This window comes from Rhopalosiphum maidis, chromosome 2, assembly GCF_003676215.2.
Source record: "Rhopalosiphum maidis isolate BTI-1 chromosome 2, ASM367621v3, whole genome shotgun sequence".
Classification (NCBI taxonomy): Eukaryota; Metazoa; Arthropoda; class Insecta; order Hemiptera; family Aphididae; genus Rhopalosiphum; species Rhopalosiphum maidis.
The window spans coordinates 37194958-37220809 of record NC_040878.1 but is presented as its reverse complement, the minus strand read 5'-3'; the positions used below and the strand labels follow the sequence as shown (position 1 = coordinate 37220809).

At 28.8% G+C, this 25852-nt stretch overlaps 1 protein-coding gene across 1 annotated transcript; it reads right to left on the bottom strand.

Annotated features, from left to right (window-relative positions):
* Positions 1–2960: 2960 nt before the first annotated feature.
* Positions 2961–23876, bottom strand: LOC113551519 (Usher syndrome type-1G protein homolog). The gene is made up of 10 exons (XM_026953799.1): positions 23608–23876; positions 19196–19258; positions 12810–12953; positions 11274–11498; positions 11004–11195; positions 10564–10753; positions 9616–9703; positions 8105–8270; positions 6403–6542; positions 2961–4761 (listed from the first exon to the last, which is right to left on the bottom strand). The coding sequence occupies exons 2-10, from the start codon at positions 19213–19215 to the stop codon at positions 4463–4465; spliced, it is 1464 nt and encodes a 487-aa protein (XP_026809600.1). The 5' UTR covers positions 19216–19258; positions 23608–23876; the 3' UTR covers positions 2961–4462.
* Between the last annotated feature and the right edge of the window lie 1976 nt (positions 23877–25852).

The following is a 25852-nucleotide window of genomic DNA, read 5'->3' as shown; positions in this document are numbered from 1 at the left end:
GATTGCTTCTATTGAATCAATTGCCACTTACTCCGGTTTAGCAAATAATAAAAAATATTAATATTATATGTTACGTTTTTAGGAAAAAATATGCAATATCTTTAACCATGAATCATTATAATAAGTTTTATAGTTCATAAAACTACGTGATTATGCATACGCGTATATGGTATATTTTATTTATTTATTCTTCATAAGCATTGTCTAATCTATAGATATTGTGTAAATAATTAATTTAAACAATACATTATTTCGTATTACTAACACATGGGAATTATAGCACTTAAAATCATTAAAATAAACGTTTAAAAATATTTAATTATTTACGTGATGAATTAGGTATTAGATATAATTTGTAATTGTTTTAAAAATAATATAGTTAAAGATAACTAAAAATGATTAGGAAAAGTTTCTAACTTAAAAATTAAGAAAATAAATAAATCTTTATATCCCGGGGATAAAATAAGAATTAATTTTAATTTTAATTCTATCAAAAACAACTTTGCAAGAGAAAACCATAAAAAAGTAAAAAAACTGGTTAAAACAACAAAAATAATCAAAAAAACTGGAAATAAGCATATTTTTTTTAAGAAAAACACTTTAAAATTGCATTATTGAACGTGTTGTAAGTTGTAACATTACATACATTTATCTAACACTCTGCTACATTTTAAGTCAATCTATAAAAATAAGCAAATGATTTAAGTACTGAGCCCTACTTATAACTACTGTATCAATATTATTTATAGGGAAACCTAAAATAAATCAATAAATAATTATGTTTTAGTAAAAACTGGAGACTGTATTATGTAATGATTTTCAAACAAAATAAATGAATAACTATTAAATCCATTAAAATATTTTATATTAGCGTTAATTTGCATATAAAATTAATTAATTTAATGAAAAGGACTAATCAATAATCATCAGTTATTAAATCATATTAAGGGGTCACTATAGTTCATTATTAAATTATTAAATATTTCATATTTATTTTGCCATTTTATATATTTTATACAAGACTTTTCAAGTACTATTCTTCTTAACTCAGAAACGACAGAAACTAATCGTTAAATAGTTAAATAGACTATTTTAATGGCATTAACATCTATAAACAAAATTATGTTCTTAATAATTTACAGAAAAAAAGCATATTTCTTTCATCTAGTTTATACAAGAATTTAAATTTAAGTTTTGATTTACATCTTTGAACTTTTCAAAAACAAAAAAACCAAGATTTCTTTATTTAAATTTCGAAAAAATGTAATAAAATTATAATTTTAAAAATATACTTTTTATAGAATTAATAATTCTCACGAAATTTGTCAAATTTAATATTTTAGAGGAATTAATGTATTTTATTAGTTCGTAAGAAAAACCCAAAAAGATCTGAACGTTATATTTTCATTTTGTCGGTTTATAACAATCAAACTGAAAAAAAAATGCAAATATAACGGTGGTGTAGCTAAATGATCTATCCAGAACGCCGTGTTACTATTATGAATTATGATAAATATACAACGTATTTAAAAATAATTTAATAATATTCTTTATATAATATAATAATATCATAATAAATTTTTAATTTATAAGTAACAAGATAATTAATGCCATATAACGTGTTACATTAAGTATATTTATAAATTTATTGCAAATAATTTAATTACCCTTAATTTATACTGAATATTATACAATATATTATTGTAATATACAGTACGGGCTATGGTTATATCAGTTCAGTGTTATTATTGTGGCATGTCATTGATTATAAAATACACGTTAAAAATAAATAAATGTGTGCATAATATATAATATATTAAATAAATCATTATAATGGTAATTTGTGTCCTTAATATGTTACCCTAATTTCTTTCTCTGATCGCTCATATTCAACATAGGTGAATCAGTAGAGTTTTTCTTTGGGTTATTAATTAACCCGTGGCATTTTGATCGACTGAATAAACTATTTCAAGAAATTTAAATGTTAGCAGATAAATAAAAGATGAATTGAAAATGTATGTAAACAATGATCGTTTGTCGCAAGTTTCGATTTTCTAGAACAAGTTGGATAATTTCAATTTGTGTACATAATTAAATTTCAACTATAGATGTTTAAAAATAATTGGCTTTATAAATTATTGGGTATATTTTTTAAGCCATACTATGGATGTCAATCATTAGACAATAGTCGATTGTGTTGGTGGACATTGTTCATTAAATGTCGTATATTTTGTTTGTTACAAAATTAAAAATATTTTATACTATACATCAATATTGTGATGTTTCGAAAATTGGTGTTTATAATTTTTCTCCGTGCTTTATTTAACCACTATGAAGTGCGAAAGTGGTTTGATAATTTATTTAATCACATCTCTTGGATACATCCACATATGGTCAAATGCTGCTGATGAAAAGAATGTGGGAGTTTTTTTAATGAGTTTATTTCTTAAAAAGTACGTATTTTTAATTTAGTCGTAGTTCAATTATTATTAATTTATTAGTGTAATAGAGTATCTCTCTATTTTTTCCTTCCAAAAATTTTTCATTCGTGTGTGATAATCTGTGAACATTTATTTATTTTTCGAATAAGCGCAGATCCGAAAAATTAAAGTTCCTTTTTTTAAATTTTTACAAAATATCATAAAATGTCATTACATAACAATTAAACGCTTTCGAAATGATACTGGTGTTAGGAGTATTTTGCTATACAACGTACAACGTACAAATTAAAAAATAATATGGTTTTTGTTTGTAAAATACATACTGTAAATTATGTTATAGCAAGTATTTAGGATATAGGTATATTTATTGGTATCATCGTAGCATGAGCGGAAAACACATCTACAGGTTATACTCTGTGGCTTAAGAAGATTTTTCTATACATGACAAAATTTTGAAAATATTTTGAACAATTTTTAGAGTATCTTCAATCAGTATGTGTACAAAATAATACTCGCACAACTAGTTTTAGTCCATTTAATTCATTATATACATTGGTTTATTAGTCACAAGTACATCTATTTAAATATAATAAATACTTATAATATAGCTTAAATTTGTCTTACGTATTTTACGAATCTCAACAGCAGTGTCGGTCCTAGTACCTACCTATAAAATCTAACTAGTAATGCGATGCTAATACTTAATTATATTGGTAAATTACGTAATCACAAACATAGGTAGCTTTACTGAATAAAAATTATTATTATTTTCATTGCCAATTTAAATATTATACGATTTTATCATATTATATAAATCTTATTATAATAAGTTTTAAGATATTATTTTAGTAACAGTAGAGATAAACGTAAATACGTAATACTTATAAAAAATATAAAATAACACAAATCACTACGAATTAATACATAATTAGGTACAAGTCCAAACCAAAAGCAGAATAAAACAATAGTTCAAGAAATAATAAACAAACGCGTACCGATTTAATACTTAGTTATCATACAAATAACGTAAACAATTTAGTACCTATATAAGATTATATTATATATCATAATATATTGTTAATAGTTTATAATTACCGTACCTATCGCGGGTGTTCAATCGAGAGTTTATTACGTCTCATTTTGTTTAATATTTAGTTTTAGTTTTTAACCGAATGTAATATCTATAAATATCGTTTCTCAAACATTAAAATGTTCATAAATGTAGTTCGTATTATGTCGATTAGACGAAAAAAAGTTGTACTTGAAAATACCACGAGTAATATTCGTCCAATATGCAATATTGATAATATACAATAAGATCAAACTTACATTTTACTTTTTAGATCTTTTGTATACAATCTGAAAAGGTTAAATTTCATCAGGTTACATTGTTTTATTATAATTTTTTTTTTAAATGTCGATCAGTCTTATGTCCAGATTTATGAATTTTAATGCACTTGTGTGTTTTTTTCGTGGAAGAAATTGAATTTTATTGAAATTTGTCTTATTTATTACAGCTAGCATAATACTAAGATAAATTATCTTGTACTCTTTGTACCAAATACTAATACGTAATTTTATTAATTTTATATCATATTGTACTTTATATATTTTAGTATTTGTATATATTTTTTTGTACATTTCGATTCTGATGTTATAATATAAAATGCTACATCCGAAGACAAATTATTTTTAAATAACTTGTCAGTAATAATATTATGAATACTGATAGAAAAAAAAATTCTTAAATTCTTACATTGCTATCTTTAAATACAAAACAACAATTATTTTTGAATTATGATTTGTACATAAATGAGAATAATAGCGTATATTCTGAACGAATACGCGTTGTTATTTAAAATAACTTTTTTCAAATTATTTATTTTCAGAACGAATTTGTGTCATTTTTTTAAAGCGTCTTTTTGGTTGGTGCGTTAAAATCACAGCCTTGCACATTGCACCTATCTAACTCGACAAATACCCGCGATACAGTAATTTGGGTTTTTTTTATACAAAATTATTTAACACTTGTTCAACGATTTTGCAGGACCCATCGTGTCCACTATTGTTGTACAGGCGCCAATGTTTTCGTGGGTACAGCGTCTCCTCACCCGCTCTTCGATTGCGCCAAGCAGCTTCTTCCTGGGGCCCAGCGGCAGACCGAGCAAGACCAAATCTCGGTCATCGAGCATGAACAGTGCTTCCAGGTCCACCTGTTGCTCCACAAACTTGTTGACGTACTCGCCGACGCCTGCCGACACCAAGAACTTGTGCACGGCCGACCACTTTGTACTGCGCCCGTTCAGCGCGATGTTTTCCTCTAAAACGAAAGACAATTATAAGTTCACTGCAATACTAAGCCGAATGAAGGTTTCGCGGTAGACTATGATAAGAATCGGAACAGAAGATTTATTCAATTTTCGCATATTATTACTGTACAATAATTTATTATATTGCGCTGTCTGTACTACAGACTAAATAATATTCTATCCGTGTGGAGTTATTAGGATGTACCTAAACTCAGATAATACTTCAAAATTGATAAGAGCTTATTTTGTCATTTGATTAAATTCAATGGATTAATGAGTTACAATTTTTATAAGAAACCAATTGTTTTTTCTTTTTAAAATGTATATCCGAGTGGAATAATAGATGCACAGACAAAGGTTATTATTTATTACCTTTTTTATAATAAATATTTATTCATATAGTCAGTAATACGAATAATAGTATAATACAACTTTTCATTTAATTTTTAAAAAAATCGTCCTGGGTACTATTATATTTGTATATAAACATTCAAAATGTGGTTTGCGGTAAAGTTATAAATAATACTAAAGACATTTTAACGTCTTTATAGGAATTTATACTTTTGAAATTTGTACCTATTCACTTCTGGAACTACAAAAATATTTTTTATGTTTCATATGTATTCTACATTGTAATAATATACGATTTAACCTATTAAAAATTACCAACAAAAAAGCAAAAGATTTTATATTTTAACATTCAAAAATGCTTTTAATACATATAATGTATTTAATTATGAATTTGTTATTGAATATTTTAAATATAACTCTATAACACATCTATTGTAGTGACCTACTCAAAATGACGAGGTACACTTGACTCATATCTACATATCCACTTTTTTCTTTTTTAGATCAAGTTATGGCCAAGTTTAAAAGACAAATATCCGTAGAATTTAACATGAATACTTGCAAGTCTACGGACTTAAATTTAGTTTTTGTATTTTTAAATAAATTACAAAATTTTAATTTTAATTTTAAATATGGGTATTGTGCTAAGAAATGTGCATTTCGGAATCTGTTGCTCGCGTGATGATATTGACGATATTGTATAATTTATGAAAATTATTTTACCTCCGGGCTTCGGTATCATCGACGCGCTGTATATATATTTTTCTAAATTAGAAAGGGAATTATTTACGACATTATTATACACCGTCTGGGATCTGTGGAGGTTTGAGCAAAGTGAATTGCAATTAAATAATCCACAATTAATTATCATGATATTTTTGTATTAAGTTTACATATTAATTCCTGCGTGTATTCCGAAATATTATATTATACAATCTTACTACAACGCTGCGGGGGCCTATAGGTTTATCCACTTATACACGATATACGTCTATAATATGTTCAAAGCCGGTACACTATGGTATAATTCTACGGCGAGTGAGCACCTGTATGATTCGATCTGGATTAACGTTTGGATTTATTATTAATAATATAAAAAAAACACCTTTGTTGAATATTAACCATAGGTCCCGGTTTACGATTCCGAAGTCTGCGCAGTGGTTTTAAAACGAGTCGTGTACAGCGCAACGTTATTATTTTTTCGACACTATAATATATTTGATGTATTTTCTCCGCGTAACGATAATAATTATTATTCACGGTAATATAAACGACGATGGACGTATTGGATTTAATGTTACCGTCGCTGTTTTGGAATTCGTCCCAGGACATAGTGTTGCTCGGTTGGTTCCGCTTCACCAGACTTCCAGCGCTGCCGATACTGCACGCCTCGTCTTCAATAGTCGCCCTAGACACGTCTGGTACTGGAATTGTGGTCACGCTGAAAATGTATTAGATATATAATTATTAGGAAGTATTATGCAGCTACACACTGCAACAGTAGTATATACATAGGCGGATATCCTTTAAAATATTTATTTGTGCGTGTGCGTGTATGGCGGGTGAGTGGAGGAGAGGGTAAGTATTTAGTTTCCGTGCCCCTACACATCTATTTAACTTTAGTTCAATTAGAAATTGTAATAAGCCCAAACTACAGTTAACAAGTTATTAAAGTATATTATTCAAATATTAGTTTATGGTGTACTCGTAAACTGGATGCTTTATTATAACATTGAGCAATATTGAAACACAAATCCCGGCGGGCGCACAATATTACCGACCAGCAGAACTGTACTCAATATTAGAACAATAGGCTATATAATATTTATTAATAATATCATGCAACCATAACACGCCACTGCAACTAGGGCCTGTATAGTTACGAATGGACTGAATAGAGCATCTACGGTATTATTCAGAAGACTGTCCCAGTTCTACGCTGACTATGTATTAATCCCGACCGTGTCACAGCCACTTCATCGATAGTAATACTAGTTATTCTCACGGTTGCAGGACTAATGTACTTAGCATGTAGCTATGTTTTTTTATTTAAAAAGTAATTTAATATTTATAGGGTACTATAATGTGTTGCGTTTGTAACTTTTTGCGTAAGTAATCTTACGTGTCACGATAAGCGTAGTGTAATGTCCCGATATATCGATCACTATACATCTAGAGTTCATAGGATGTTTATTTTGCGCATAATATATTAGATTGTCATTAAATAGTATTACCTATTACAATTTACATTATTGAGGAATAAATTCTATCACTATAACAGTATGAATATATTGAAATAACACTCTCGTGCGGAAGGGAGGAGAATCCATGGCTCCCCTTGGTCGCGCCACTGACCTCGAGTACAAGTTTGATTTTGGTTTTTACGAAAACTGGTTTTAAAGCTCAATAACCATTATATTATATTATTATGTGTATGCATGTTATATGATGTAATAACTGCGGTAAGCCATCGAAAAGCAATATGCATAATGTAATATATAAGGATAATAGTCGTAATTGATCGCGCAATCGTGATAAAGTGTTCAACGCTCGAATTTTGAGTCATTTCACATAAGCTACTCAAGTCGAGGAATAATTTATGGTAATGAACAAATTAAACCGTTAACGTTAGATATTATGAAATAAAATACGACGCTTGGTTGGTTTTTACAGACTGAGTTTTGTATGTTTTTCCTTTGAAAAAAAAAATATGATATTAAGTTATAAAAAGACCTGTAGCTGCAGTGACATGGATACACGCGTCGTTTGATTAAAATTACTCTCTGAAACGGTATATTATTTTCTTTCTTTTCTTTCTCGCATTGAACATGCCGCACGAAAATTACACGGTTATTATGTGTTATCGGTTATGTAGCTCCATAATAATATAATGTCGATACGAGTAGTTGCCTATTACATATTGTGTATTATAATATTAAAATATTTACGTGTAGGTGTGTGTGTGTGTGTGTGTGTGTAATAATATGTGTGCGAGCAAATTACTTTTGTCTGAACGCGACGCTTCCGAAACCCGGTCGATCGAACATGCTACCTTGATCGTGCCAATGCACTTTATTGGCGTCGTCGTTCTGCTGTAGATCCATGATGAAGTTCGGTTGTGAAATGGTGCGGTGTAACTCGAACACATCCGAAATCCTGCCTCTTTTCCCTTAAAAACGTCAAACATTATTAATGTTAAACGTTAAACGACTTAGTACGAGATACGGTAATTATAATATTATAGTTATTTATTTGTGGCCACAGACACACGGGGAGAAACTGGAGTTTCTTTACAGCCATAGCAATGTGTATGTGACTTACAATGTTGACACAGTTAAACAATATATAAATTTTAATAATAATAACAATAATATACTATGTCTTGACCTAAAATCTATTTAGTCTATAGTTGAAGACTATTGGAAATTCTTCTGTACAGGCTCATCACTTAGACACGCTCATTTATCGTTTTCTATTGTCGTTTTGTAATAGACCGGAGAATCAAAAATATTTTCGGTTGTTACGGGATGTCAAGATAACGACCTATTGTACAGTGCAGTGTATATGGTCGATCGACAAATTTTCTTCTCCGTAGAACTCTTTTCATAATACGCTATAATACAGTAGTCAGTTCGAACAGAGTTTTGCATAATATTTCTCTGACTCCCATAAAGATTGTTTATAAAACAACGGTGGAGAATATTAGTTGAAAGAAAGAAATGTATTTATCTTTAAAATGACATTGACTATTTCAGGGTAAACAGTAATTCTTTTTCTGCTAATCATTGTTTTCGTGTTTATCATTACTTTTTATGAAACGTATTTTTTGTTTGTACTAAGAAAATTGTAACTAAATTAAAAAGTATGATGATTTTTTTTTTTTATTTCATAGTCAAAATAATATGTAGGTAATGTGTTCTGTTAAAATGTGGAATTATAGTTAATTTTGAAAAATTATTAAAAATATAAAAAAAAAAATTATTCATGCTTTATTTGAAATTCAATTACACTTTTTTGTTTTAATTTTCATTTGATAATATTATATATTAAAAATATAATAATAGACGAAATTGTTCCGAAAGTGCCTATAATTGACTGAGACCGATACTGTTTAATATAATAACATATAATATTTAAATTTAAAATACACTTCCAACTGTATATACATATGATAAAAAAAAATTGTATAAAATAAAAAAAATCACGTGGGTATACTGTGACTTTGATATTCTCCCAGTTTTTACGCATTACTAAAAAACGCGAAATTATTATTCTCTTCATAAAATGCGTTAAGCACAAGCGGCAGCACAACGCTCAATACGATTTTACAATAGATTTAATCGCGTAATGTGTCGACTGTACGCAATGTAAAATCCCCTGCGTAGCCACGATCGCGGTCATGTATTCGTAAAACCGTTTTGTGATGAGTTTTTACTATGAATTATTATATGGTAACACGCATTACATACTGTTATTATGATGTTGTCATGTTGATATCATTTTATTGTATTTACCTCCGTTCTCGTTCTCGTACGAATTGACATAAATAATTTGTGAATCTCCATTTGACGTTATGGTTCGTACACTCGTGCTATCCTCGACCTGTGGATCGTTTACGTAACAATAACAATGTATATAATAATAAAATAACATTATGTTTGCGCAACGACGACGACGACGACGACGGAATTTTCGGTAAGATATTGTCTACCGTCGTACTGTAAAATATATTTTCATATTTTGATTTGCGTATTTTAATAATAATAATAATAATATTACTTACGTTTATATGGATTAAGCCTACTGTCCGAAGTTACAATATGTTATAATTTTATAATTTATGATTTGTTAAATTAGTAACAAAAAAATCTATTGTTTTAGGAAAACGTTTGAGTAGCTACAGAACTATAAACATATTTATACCTTGTACGGTAAAGAATGTGAAATTCCAATATTGCAATAGAATCATCCAGTGCCGGATTTTACTATCAGAAGGCTGAGGTGCAACTAATAATATTGGAGTTCTCTCTTATAAAAATAATAATTTCTATTCATAAATTTACACACGTATTGACATATTATATAATGTACCAATTATATATCGTTTGGTCATCGATAGAAATCGAGATAGATTTAAAAAAAGAAAACGTTTTAATTATAATTTTGGTACCTTCACGGATAATGCATTAATGCTCTTCCTTTAAATCAAATTACAAACAAATAGGGATAATAAAATTTTAAACGAGTGCGAATAATTTGTTAAAATTATTTTTTTCCCGACTATCATTCAATATTGATAATAATTTATTTCATTACAAAGTCAGAAAATCCAGGCCATCGAACTGAGGCCTCGGTGTTATGCACCCCCGTTAAATCCCAAAACTGGTGTCATCCGGTAAAAGCACCTCTCGTAGAATTAATTAATAAGAACACGCGAAGCACACTCATAACATTATACTCACTTCTTTTATCGATCTGAACGTTGATTTGTTGGTTTTGTTGTGCGCATCCACTGCTGCCGCTGCCGCCTTCAGTTTCCTGTCCAATATCTTTTTTACACCGCCCGAGCTAACAAACGGTTTTTTCACGGTACCAGATCCGACGATCTCTGTGAAGGATTTACAGGACAGGTCTGATGAAGATTTACGCAAACTATATCAAAATAAATATAATCTCGTTATAATGTAACGTTTATACCGAGAATTTGATTTGTGGCGAGAGATACCGTTTCAAAGCTACGTATTTACAAAATAAGAAAAAAATGTTCTCTTGTTTTTTTATCATTATAAAAGTGTGTCGTATTTCATACACATTGATTAACTCTTCGTTTAAAACGGGTGATTGTATTTTGAAATCGACGTGTAATCGAATAATTTTAAATGTTGTTGCTTAGAATGCTTACGACAGAGGAATTGATCTGACTGTAGGTATAGCAGTTTCCGAATCTGCTTTGTTTCCACCCAAGTATTCTTTTTCCACCCTTCGAATTTGCTTTTTCTCTTTTTCTCTTTCTTTTTTCGTCCGATCCTCGTACTTTTTTTGGTTACGTTCTGCGTCTTTCTGAGCTTTTTCTTTTTTAGATTCAACTTTTTTCCTTAAAAATACCACGATAATGTTGTAAAGTCAATAACCACAATAAATTGTACCATTTTTATGTTTAAAGTCATTTTACTTGTTCTGCATTATTTGAGATGCGGCCGCTTTATCCAAGTATTGGAGTACTTGCGATTTACCGTGTATGGCTGCTAGCTGCATTGCTGTGAGAAAGTCTAAGTCTAAAGCCCACAAGTTGACATCAAAACCGACTAGAAAAGTCACACAACTCAAATGGCCTTTAGACGCAGCCAAATGTAATGCGTTTTGTCCAAGATGATAATTACATTTCTCTGGATCACCACTAAAACATACCATGTTATTCAGTCAAAATAGTAGCACGTCATTTATTAATACTGTACAAGTTTATAATTCGTGAGACACCGAACTTAGTTAAGCACGAATTGAGACATAACATATTAAGATATTAGGATTTTTATTTGCAATTAGTGAATACTAATTATTAATAGAATTTAAGGTCAGTCTTCGTGTAGACTTAAATTAATCCTGTTTAAGTAGATATTGGATACGGTTTAAAACGTAATTGAATACCAGAAATGATATATTAGGATTAATATAATTTATTATGTATTTTTGTCTTTTTTTACGTAAATAGAGTATTTTAAAAAAAAAAACTCATTTATGCTCTTTGTTAAAATAACACGCTTATTCGGTTCTTATTAGTTTTTATATAAAGTAATTATACATAATAATTACAATAGTTACACTATAGGAAGTCACTTGTAAAGATAAATTCGTTAAACGTTAGTTTTACTGGTGACTAGTCTTTTTTTGTTCTATTACGTCGTTATTATTGTTTTTATTTCACTGAAACCGAACCTATAACACCCATATACAAGGTGATTTTTTTTATCATTAACCACTGATTATTTCCAAAACTATTAACCTTTTTAAAAATATTTGTATTACATAATTTACAGTTGGAATAAAACAAAATTTTAAAAATGTAATTTAATTAATTAATTTTTTTTAAATTTTGTATTTTTTTTTTTTTTTGAACGACAACATACATTTTTTATTTCGTATTCTGAAATAGAATATTATTTGGGATATTTTGATAAGTAAAAACCAAAATCTGGACATGTAGTTTTGAGTAATAAATAATAAGTATTTAAAGCTTATGTGAATGGAGTAATAGGTCAACATTTTGCGGGGTATCCCTATACCACTCTACTACACTCCAATCACCAAAACTTTAAATTATCTTGTAAGTTATAATTCAAAAACCACTCGTTATCATTTCGAGTACCGAAATATTTCAAAGAATATCCTGCTTCAAAATTAAAAATGTATGTTGTCGTTTAAGAAGGTAAAAATTATTTTTTTTAAATGCTTTATTTCGTCTGTAAAATATACCGAAAGAAATATTTTCAAAAACGTTAATAGTTTTGGAAATAATGAGTGATTCATGATAAAAAAAAAAAAAAATCACCTTGTATACCATCATATTATAAGACCAATTAGTCCTGGGACCTGAATGTCACGCTTTCCCACCGATCGTTATACAATCGATTGATTTCCTTGACAAACCGTTGATAGTATAATAAACGCGTTTGACAAAAATAACAACATAATCGCATTATGTCATCCTTACCCTCGGCCGACAAGTATCCTCAGCGCTTCCAGGTGCCCTTTGTAAGCCGCCCAAAGCGTCGGCGTCATCCCGTCGTCGTCTTTAGCATTACAATCTCTTTTAGTCGCCTCTTTCAGTAGGTTTACGAAACCGTCTTGAGCCGCTCTAGAACAAACAACAAAAATCACTTGGGTAATGTTAAACAATATAATAACACCGCATATTATAATGTTACCGTGTATTTTCATTTATAAACGTTAAAACTGATGCGGTTTAATAGTATCAAATATGTAAACGATAGTTTTGGATTGCGCAACAATACATTTACCGATGACAGGCCGTATTATATACGTCGGGACCGCCGATTTTTGACCCGGTGAAAGGAAAGACAATCGGTGGCTAAGGCGTCGGCGGCATTGGCGCGGCGTGCCCCTAATCTCGTAGCTATTAGAAAGCAGTTGTTTTGTAATGCGACTTTGGCACATCTTGCACCGGAATGTCTATTGTTGATTTAGGTTCGTGTTCAATCGAAGAGTCTTATACACGCAGACGTTTCATGTATAGTCGGGACGTTTATTTGGTTTATCGTCTCGTGCATTCAAATATAATGTTGTGGGTATACATCAAATATGTATCAATGCGGCGATATTTCCAACATGTCAAACTGCAGTTTCACTAAATCGTAATATAATGTCCATATATAGTACAATACCTACACGCCGCGCGACGGATAGAAAAAAAAAATATCACGTCACTGCAGCTGTTTTAACGGAACGCATTCTACGTCACAGAACATAGTTATTGGGGCTGTGAATTTGAAGTATAGAAATAATAAAATACGTTTTTGTCTTATTGTAAGACATAGTTTTCCTAGCACGACGTTTGATTACATTACATAATGATGAATTCAATTTTAAAACTTTAATTTAAAAATGTTTGCATTGAATTGACATTTTGTATTATTTATTTAGGTCGTTTTTGGCCTTTTATGTAATTTACCTTATTCCTATTTTATAATATTGTTAATAGTATACGATATAACTCTTTATTACACACATTTTAAAAATTATTCTTTATTTTACACATAATGTATACTTGTGTTTCTTTAATAGGTAGTTTGTGAGCTCTATACTGTCTACATAAACTGATAAACTAAATAATTTTTTAATTAATTATACTAATATACAATATTATGGTGTTTTTCTCTTTAATAAACCTAGATACTTTTTGTATCTAAAATGTAATAGAATACTTGTACAAGAATTTTATATATACCTTTGAAATTAAAAAGTACATTTAACTATTAGTTCTAATAAGAATAATTATACATGTCATAGTGTCTATGGTGATTAAAGAAACCAACTTCTACACAAAAGGTGTAATTTTTCACAAATTTCACGTCGTTAATTTTAATTTTTTGACGATTTGATGATCTGCAGTTAGAGTAATATGAAATTAATTATTAAATAGTATTTATGTTTTTAATACACTATAGACATGTTTTCTTTTAAGATCAACTTGATTTATCCTGATTTCTAAAATATAAGTATAAGTATTTGTGTATTGTGTATACGCGTATAATGTATTTCGTATCTGCATAGTCAAACGTATAAAAAAGTGAATAACACATATTTATTTTTTATATTTCACCTATGAAAAATCTTGAAACTTACTATTTCAAAAGTAAATAGTATTCAACAAAGAGAATTGTCATAAAATCATGAAAACATCGCATTACCTCATGGTGTCAAATTTGATTTAAACATTAATGTCATGATAAAGGCGTGTCATTTTGACGATTTTTTTTTATATTTTCTGTCGTGTAAAATAAATGATTACTATTTCATAAAATGGTCAAATTATTGTTTCGAGTCTGAAATATTTCACAAAAACGTGAAACATTGAATTTTTTTAATACAAATACCTATTGATGATAAATTTATCATTATTAATTAATTAGTAATAATATAGTACATAAGTTTTAGCTTTAATAATATACTCGATTCCTTATAAGCTTTTGGAAAATTATACTTTTATAAATGGAATGACAAATGTTCGTAAAAATTAAACTTATTTAAAAAGAAAACAAATTTTATTAAAATACTAATATATTACATGGAATTTTTCAGCACTACACTCATTTTAAAGTTATAAGATACTTATAGGTTATTAGTTATAATTTATATAACATATTCTAGTAAATCAGTTTTTTATTTTTTATTCTATATACTATATAGGTAATTAGAAACGAACGTTGTTCGTTTCATTCGTCGAGTTTAATAACACGCACGCGTATTGTTACACGAAACACGCTGCTATAATTTATTGCATGCATAACGTTATCCAATCACCATTTCCACTTCAATAAATAGATTTCCGTTGGAATAATTCGAAAAAATATTTTCAATCGCACAGTACTCTCGCGAAGATAAAAATAACAATATTTCGTCGTGACGTCCTGTGTTTTTTCGCCGCATTAGATTCGATCTCGTTTCGAAAATACTTAATAATACATACATACATACACTCGTCGATAGTTCTACTTCACGTACGTCCGTATTGTATTTATTATACGTATACACGTGGTTGCGGTGATGATGTGCCGGGAATTGTATTAAATCACTGAGTCGAGTAGGGCATTGCACTGCGCGAAGGTAGATAATCATATTAAATACGCATATAAAAATATATATTTCGGAAGTATTGTGACGTTGTTATAATATTATGTGGAATATACGCGTACAAATAGCGGCTATTATTACGTACACCATTATACATAAATTTAATATCGGGCTGAGGACCCTCCGCCGCGAAGGCTATACGATTATTAACGAATCCGCAAACTACCGCGTACATTGTTTTTAACGTTAATTGTTAAGTACCTGCAAACAGTTAAGGTATAGAATATAAGCCCACAAAAGATACTCAGAAGTCCTTGCCGCGCGATTTTAACGTAGTAAATTAGGTATTTGCCGTTTGACCTCTGAAATAACAATACTATTACCTACATTGGACACTGGACGTAACTATATTATTATATTATAATTATTATCCACGCGCGTACTTTGCAATTATTATTAGTATTACGTTACGATAATATGTAAAAATATAGTTGAAGATGATTTTGTTGGTAACCTACCTGACGATTATATTATTGTACACGACGAAAAATATATTAGGTATATATTAGGCCTATGTACAAAATACAATACAGTTAGTCTCAATAATCATTAAATTAAGTAAGTAGTTTATTAAGACTTAAAGTTGTCAATGACGTAAAGCAAAACAAAATTTTATTGTAAATTTATGAAAACGTATTACTGTTCATTTTTAAAGAAAGTGTATAATAGTAGTTATAATAGTGCACAAAAAAACGTCATGTGCATAATATCGGTAATTTGAGCACTTAAATGAATATATTATTATTTATTATTATTACATTATACCTACTCTATAAACGTGTGTACTGTATTCGATACAGTTTCTAATATGCGCATTTATAACGAGAAATGTATACAGAAATACTAGAATCGAATTGGAAAAGAAATGTGTAATTTGTAAATTACCGTTATTTAATAAAAATTAATGTCTACATATAGATAATATAATATATGAAAATCAATAAATTGGTGATAACTGATAATAAAAAACAACAATTTGAGTAATGAATTCATGTTAAACATATATTAAATGACGCAAAGATGATGGCTTTATGTCAATATCCTGAAGTTACTATAGCAGAAGGCCCTTCTAAAAAATGCTCAGTAGACAGACTAAATAAAATATAAACATTAAGTTTCACTGTATAATTAACATTCACGTAAATTGAAAATGTAAAAATAAAGTTCATTTTGTATTTTGGTCGAGTCTTCTAAATTAAAAATTACCTCTGTAATGGCATGGTTTTAAGCACCTATACAGCAAATACTAAACTGGTATTTAATAACACCGATAGTAAAGCTAATTAATTAAAAACGCTAAATTAAAAATGACTTCTATAAGCATATAAAGTAGTGAAATTCTTAATTTTCTATTTGATTAACAAAGATAATTTTTGATACGAAATGTTAAGCAATTAGAAGAAATCGAGTCAACTCAGCTTGAATAGAAAAACACGATGCGAGTTGTTATTTTAGCGGTTAAATGATCTACCTTGACCATGTATACCTATCCGCTGTATAAATAATACCGTATAAGAACTATAAGATACCCATAGGTGCCATCTTAAATTAAATGCAATCGTAGCCGATGCGAATTCATATTTAATGGGAAAAGTGAAAATAATTGCGCTCGGGGAAAGTGTAAAATAATAATTAAAATCTGGAAAACTTAACGAGTTTAATATAATAATATAATATAACATTATTATCAGCATTATGCGCATAGGTGTACGACTCTTCATTATAAAAAAATAATCGCATACAGCGTGGAAAATATTTATGTAAATATACGCGTCGCTTTGTGTTAGTTTAAAGTATTGCTTTTTCACAATAGAAATTATGTTATCATTATTTTAATTCTACATACCTATAAATACTATTTTATTTGTTATTTACTTGTAATTTTGATATGCATGATAATAAATTACACTTCGGCAATACGGATCTTTACTTTAATTTATGCAATTGTCGAGTTTCGTATTCGTTTTGTATTGGTTACTATAATTTATACTTTAACATTATGTTCGTCAATAACATAGCGTTTCTACTGAGAATATGATAGAATGATATGGCTATACAAGAACAGGTAAAGAGCAGCTAGTACACGTAATATATCAAAATGCTCGTTGAAATTTGGTCATACATACACAAATCGAAATTTAACTTTGAATACAACACGCGCTGATTGTTACCCACGACTTATAATTATATAATACACCAAGTCCTTGAGTGCATTTAAAGACTTGACGGACGTCCCACCTTAAACGGGTTGATTTATTGCGTTTAGAAATGATCCAGATGAGAACACTGCAGAATATTCGGCATGACTATTGAAACGGGTGCTAACAATTAATTCATTCATTCCATACGAACGAATATGCAACATTTTTTTTTTTTTTTGTTATTATTCATTTTGTATAATATAATAACAATCACAAGTTTAAATTTAAAAAAAATCATTCTTTATAAACTCAACGAGTTATAAATGTTATAACTACGAGTAAATCGTAAGTATTCGTCATCGTTCGTTCACTCCTCTGTACCGATTCATATATATGTATATGTTGTAATGTTAAGACGTTTTGGATTTCTATTTTTGATTCGATTCCCGCGGTACCCTTAAACGCAAACGTATAATGTCATATATTATTATTATTGTCTCGTCGCGTACAATGGAACTCGGTCAGTAGAAATTTGTCGGAAAAAAATCAAGACGCTGTGTGGTATTGATTTATTTTAAATTTATTTTAATGATGTTACTGAACAATGTATAATATATATATATATATACTGCACATACGCACACGCGCACGAGGTTACAATGAAGAGAGTTCGACAAGTATAACAATGTATAATTATATTACATCTATCTATATAGTCATATTTATTTAATTTTATTGATTCGTGTGTGGTATACGCCTTGTTAAGAATATCACTGTACTTACAGTATTATAATATTATGTATAGTGTGTACAGAGAAAGCATTCGCGCCTACATCTTATGATAATATTAATTGAATTGAAAACATTCAAAACCGTTAATTTATATCTAACCAGCTGTAAGTTATTGAACTTTCAGGTTCGATAATATTATAAATGTACATGTAGATGTTACCAAAATTAAGAAATAATCATTATATTATTTCTGTCGTTAAGTTCACGACTCGTTTAATATAAATTTAATGTAAATATTGAGTGCCTAGTATTATAATAGAACGGTCACCGAATTATATATTTGTACTAAATAATTGAAACAAAATGTATTTAAGAAGATTTATAAAAAAATCAAGAACTTTTCACTGTTTAAAATACATTATACATATACTGTACATATATCACCTACATATTTCAAAACACACAAAGATAATAATTGGTCGAATCTTTTTGAATTTTCAATAAAATATACACATTCCAAAAATTTCCAAACCAAAATTTGGTCTGAAAACTATGATAAAAGTATACATAAGACTCAATAAAGTGGCCTGATATCTAAAATTTATCAAATGTCTGCATTATATTATGTATCTTATATACTAATACAATTGAATTTGAAATGTAATTATTATCAGCTAATATTATGATTAAATTATTTTTGGCAGATATAATAATCATTAAAAAAAAAAACTATTCTCTCACACTTCCATCATCTAATCATATTATTATCGCATTCTGCGCACGATTTATAAAGACAAGCGGGTCATATATTTAGCCACAGACAATATAACACCAAGTATAGCTGTGTACTTACTTATGGAATCTCGTGCTCATGGTTTGTAATGCAGTTCACCTTGTCTAGATTCACTCTGATCGTCTGTAATGATAATAATAATACATTAATACACGATATGTAATAATAATTGTGCAGACATTATATTATCTAATATCAACAGATTATTCTAGGCAAGTGTTAGGGACGTGCTCGTCCTCTATTTTTCATTTAGCGATGCATTTATTCAAATTATTATTTTAAGAATTCTTAAATATACTTAAATTCCATGTTTCCAAATTGTTGAGACTTTTGTACTATTAGAAGTGTCCTGCAACGATATAAACTTCAGTTTTTTAAACAAGAACCTTCTTATTTTCTGATATTTATTTAGTATTTTAGTGTTTAATTTTTTTAAGATTTTGAAGTACCTACGTCCGTACTACAAACGAGTAGTTTTTGAGTTACTTAAATGTTTAAATTAAAGATAATAGTTCCTAAAAATGATTTTACAAAAGTATAAAATAAATTTAATACCGGATATAGTATTTATTATACTATATCCGGTATTAAATTGAGTTGTATGAGTTGTTTTATAAATAATAATAATAAATGTTGATAGATTAATATAAATTACTAATGTTTTAAAATTACAATAGCCTCAGTACAAAAAGTTAAATAGCTCAAAAATTACTCGTTCGAATTTTTGTTTTAATACGTTAACATTTTTCAATAAAATAATTCATTAAATAATTTAAATGATTTATACTATTTATAGTACAATATATAGGGATTGTTATTTAAAAAACAAAAATTTGAATCTTCATAGGACACTCCTTATAAGTAGTACAACATTTTTCTAGAACTTGAAAATATGGTTTTAACAATATTTAAAAATTTCAAAACACAGATTTTAGTTGACTCCATTATTGAAGAACAAAGTGGATGGAACACTGGAAATTTGTTTGGTGAATCATATGTATAATGTATTATCGACAAATGGCATATTAAGGTATGATTTATAATAATATGACAACCACATGTTGACTTATGATGATATATAAATATATATAAAGTGTAACAAGACTATTTGACAAATTTCTATTACAAATGTTACTATATTTGTTAAATAGTCCTATTACACTCTGTATAATATAAAATATATTCGGATTTTGACATTTTGGGCAAATAATTATCAAATATAATATATAATTATATAGGTACTTATATACTAGTAGACATTTTTAGCTGTCTATTTTTTTTTTTTTTTTTTAATTAAAAATTTTACCAACTGTGGAGTATTAAACAATCAATTTTTTATAGAAATTCTCCTATCCTAAATAAAATCTTGCATATTATATGTCACTGCAACCTACATTATAATATAGGTTTATCATTGTATATTTATACGCGCTGTATATACAACTGCATAATTTTATGTATAACTGTATAAGTACCACGACCACGTGTCAAACCGTATCTGTGAGCCTTCGTAACGCTTTTTCATTAATATTAGTGTATTATCAATGCAACATAATACTATAGTATAATACCTACTGATGGTATAGATATATATCAATATTATACTATAAAGTTGACACAATGATGCCGTTTCATACAAGAAGTATAGGTATATTTAAATTATACATAGCCCCTAATATGTTTTCATTTATACCGTGATGACATTTCTATTATTATAAGATACGCGAACGATTTAAATAAGTATTTCTTTTCAACGAATATTGTATCATATTTTTCCTAAAATTCGAACTCAAAATAACGCTCGAGTAAGTTTATTCTTTTAGTTTGTCTAAGAAATCGAAATAAGTCGTCATAATATATGAGTATATGACATACACTTTCAAAAAAGTTAGTTTTTGAATACCTTTATTTTCAACTTTTGTCTCGCTTGTATTCGTATGTTTTATATATTAATTTTTTCCAATTCTATTTTCATATAAAGGTCACAGAGATTTTTTGAAATTATTGTCATTATCTTTGTTACCTATACTATTGTATATAATAATAATCATTCTTAATCTAAAATCTAAATGTCAGATGGTATACTATAATGGTAGGATAATTGCTGTTCGAAAATCATTAAATTATTATTTATATTAACCTCATTCAATATAATAAATTGTGCGTATTATAAATAATCTAGAATAAAAAAATGACGTGATCACCGTGTAATGTACATAATTCTACTACTAAACCTGAAGATGCTAAAAAACAGTAGTACTAGTTACTGTATTAATACAATACACGTTACACCTATAGTATAATATAAATAACAATATTATACTTTGTTCTACAGAAGAGCGGTCGACGTGTTATTTTTTTGGCAATGTTTTTTTTTAGTAAAACTACGTTTAAAAATCAAACTTAACAACAATAAACATGTAATACAATTTATGTCGTGTAGATAATAATAAAAGAAAATAAATTAGAATATATTATGTGTGTACATTTAACACGTGTATAAAATAATCGTCGCGCCAAATCATAAAATAAAAGTAGCTCTATATAATAGTTATAACACCGTCGTCGTTTTTATTCATTTTAGAAATATATTGTGAACATTTGAGTTGGAACTAATTTTTCACGATGAATTTGCATTCATTTGATATCACGTATTACAATAATATGTATTCACTATATGTGCTGAATATATTTTAAATATCCAATTAAAATTAAAAAAAACATATGTATTAAACACACGTTAGAGATATGTGCGCTCGAAATGGATTTTTTTTCTTTTAAATCGAAATGTTTTTGCACAACATATTCATATATTATTGTGTAGAAAAATATGTAGTACATCAGTTATCATCGCGTCATATATTTCAATATTTTTGTCATATTTTGAATGTATAGTTTAAACGTTTAAACAATCACGACTCACGAGAGACTTTCCACTGTATATATTGTCACACAAATAATATTTTGCCATGATATATTATTTTCTAGTGCTTGCGTTTATATGCTACAGCATCATTATATATTTTATGTACGTAACTATGACGTTTATGGACTATGGTTTTGGAGATTCATCTTTAAAATGATTAATTAAAATTTAATTTTCTCTGGTGATCATTAAAAACCGAAATGCATACAAACGACCAAACATTAATCTCTTACTCTCATCTATTTAGGTACATTTGAAGACTCGTCGCAGTAGTGTAAACACTAAACACTGACCACTGCTGCAGTATTAAACTGGACGATTATGTTAGGTATCACAGTCGCGTCGCAATAACTCGAACCTCGATAACTCGAAAAATGTGACTACTCCAATATTTTTTTATTCCCCTAGAAATATATAAATTATATAAATTAATATAAATTCGAGTTAGATATCTCGAATAATACATATCTTAAAGCGAATTTTTATCTCCCTTCAACTTCGAGTTATCGCGACTCGACCGTATTACATTTTTCCGTCGAGTTTACCATGCTGTAGTTTTCTATGGGAATGTATTTATTGGGTGTACGGTGTGTAACTTGGACGGTGAAATAGTGTATACATCATATAACACTGTGAGTACTATATAAGCGCAACTGCGTAAGTGGAAAATACGTCTTGAAAGTGCTAAAATTAGTTATAAAATTCACCCTCGTGATATTTCTAAATTAAAAAAAAAAAAATTAAACTTTTTGACTCGTTGTCTTAGTGCAACTTCGGTCACGCTATTGAGCCTTAATTTCAGAGTTTGTCTCGTACATATCCATATAGTGTTGATCAACTGATATTTTCTTAAGATCTTTATAACAACCAATTCATTTAAGTCAAAAATACATAAAATAATGAAAATGTAAGGGGCATGAGTCATCAAGATGCGCGCGTCCTATTGACATCACTAAACCTGACAACCGTAGATACTAAACAACGACGCGTTTGTATACTATAGTTACCTTATTAATACACTATTAAAACACTTGTGGGATACCATTATACTAGGTGTTAGAAAAATGAAACTAAATATGTTTGTTATACCTGACAGATAAAGATGCCTACTGACTATTTTGAGGTTAGTTAAACATAATGTATTATATATCATACTATTCGATGCAGCCATTAAAACAGTGTTGGTCGCGCACCGTTTATTATGTACGAGTATATATATATATATATATATATATATATGATATTATACCCAGCATGCGTTATAAGAAAAATATGAACTCAAGTAGGCTTCATCCGTTTATGAGTAAGTACAGTGAAATCGCCTTGTTATATGAATTTCGTGGACAAAAAAAAAAAAAAATCGTATATGGAGAAATTTGTTTAATCGAACTACATAAAATAATATGTTTCTAATTTGGATATGATTCTTATACATTGAATTTCGTTAAACAGAAAGTGTCGTCAAGTGCTAGTATCACTGTTGTATTACGTGCTTATTTTGTTGTAAATATACCTGTATACACGGTATAGTAATTAATCTACTGACCTGATGATCTCGGGTCAAGTCTCCTAAATGATCACTCTCCGTTCGCGGTGCATTAATATTCACACGGTTAAACCTGGCCGCTTTGCGTTCTGCGGTCGTTGGTCGTTCGAATGTAAAATACACAACGGACACTATTGTATTAACGAAACGATATAAAAACAAAACTCGTCCGGTGATATTTTTTATTCAAAATGTTGTTTTTCCCACACACGGACGCGAACAACGCGCGACAACGGTATACGCCTCTACTCACAACAACGGACCGTTCGCACCCGTCACTAAGAGGTGACTGTAAAAAACACAAGTCGGTGTTCATCGGACTGTGTTGGAAATACACGTTCGCCCCTCTAATATAATAGTAATAATAATAATAATATTATGTGCACGCGATTCTGTCCCGTAGTTTCTCCGTCACTCACTCACCCACTCGCTCACTCGCAATGTCTCTCTCCACCCGCGCGTCTGCCACTCGGGTGTCGCGGTACCTGAACACGCCGTCGCTTTTGTTTTTCGCCGTGCCCGCGTGACACCAGGTGACCGACGCACAGCGGCCGCTTCCGAGTCCGTCGCACTTCCGACAAACAATAATTATAATATTATTATCGTAATGTACTGGTATATACGTATTTAATAGATACCCGTACATATGAATAGGTGTATATTTCGAACAAAACGAGTATGATATTGTTTTTTCTTTCGGCCGCCGTTTTTCCCCGCTGACGACGGATGACTAAGTAATGTACACTTATATGCACTTATCGTGACTATATATATTAGCAAAAATGTAGCTACCAGCGTACGTTTAACTGTTTAAGCCTTGTTGTAGAAGTACAAAAAATATGTTTAAAATATATTTTATTCATTGGTTTTGTGTTTTAGAGTTCAAAATACTATAAAAAAGGCCAAGTTAAGTTATATATGCTAGATTATATGGGGATTTATATGCACAGATTTAAAAAATATATTTATTTAGGTGCTAAAAAAACTTACCTAAATGAATTACGGTCTTGGAAATCTCTTGCTCAGTCAAGTAGCTATGTAATTTAAAGTATTTGAAACATTGTTTTTTATATTTATATTGTACAATATAATATTATTATTAAAGTTAACTTTTTATTTAATTATTTAAATAGGTACGTTTAAAAAGTATTTGTACGTAGTATTTTTAACAAGTAGGTTACCTACGGCTCGCGGCTAAGCATAACACGGAGGAAAAATTTAATTTCGGACATTTTTGACACAATAATGGAAATAAATTAGTAAATATATGACTGGTTATGAAAATTCCTTAGTAAATTTTTACAATTTATTAAAAATAAATATTTTTATGAAGTTAATATGAACAAATAAATGTTGGCAAAACTTGCTATTTTATTCTGATCATTCAAATTTTAAAGGTTTATATATTTTTTTTCTAGTTTATAGCCGACGACGCCGCGGGAACAGCTTTCGCATTACTTCCGTGAAGGTTTTATTTGTATAAATAAAAAATGACTTTATACAAAATTAGATATTTACTCGTAATTCAAAATTCGTTTTAAATATGATTTTTTTTTTATAATAGTGAAGTGACAGTTCATGGAGACAGAGATAATTCAAATTATATTTTTATTTTTACTGAAAACACGACAAGAAAATAAAGTGAAAGTATTTTTGAATTTACGTTTAATACATAATAAGTATTATATATTTATAAATATTATACACTGCTGTTCGTAGCAAACTTAAATTGCTATTGAAGTAATCAGTGTAATAACTAATAAGATATTATTGGCTATATTTGACCACTTACACGTTCTAACCTATGCAGTCGTTCGTTAATATTTTTCAGTAATTTATGATCAATTTTAACAGTATTATTAGATGATTAGATGAAATCTAACAGTGTTGTGGTTTCATGTGATGCCGATTCGTTTAATAATGTACATGTCTAATTTCTGGAAAGTGCATTGGTTTCGTTTTTTTCGAAGAACACATTTATCTCATGTTGACAACAGCTGCCAATGTGAAACCAAAAAATTAATCACACTTTTCCGTTTCACATAAAAATCGTCTGTTAAAATTCCTCACGTCTATGAGATTCAAATGAAATTTAAAAAAATTAGCGTTGAATAAAAAATTAATAGTTCTATATTATTATAATCACAAACACCAAACGTTCATCTGTTCTAAACTTCTAAGTATTTGAAAAATGATTTAGAATATCAAAATATATTTTACAACAATTCAAAACCATGTACTACAG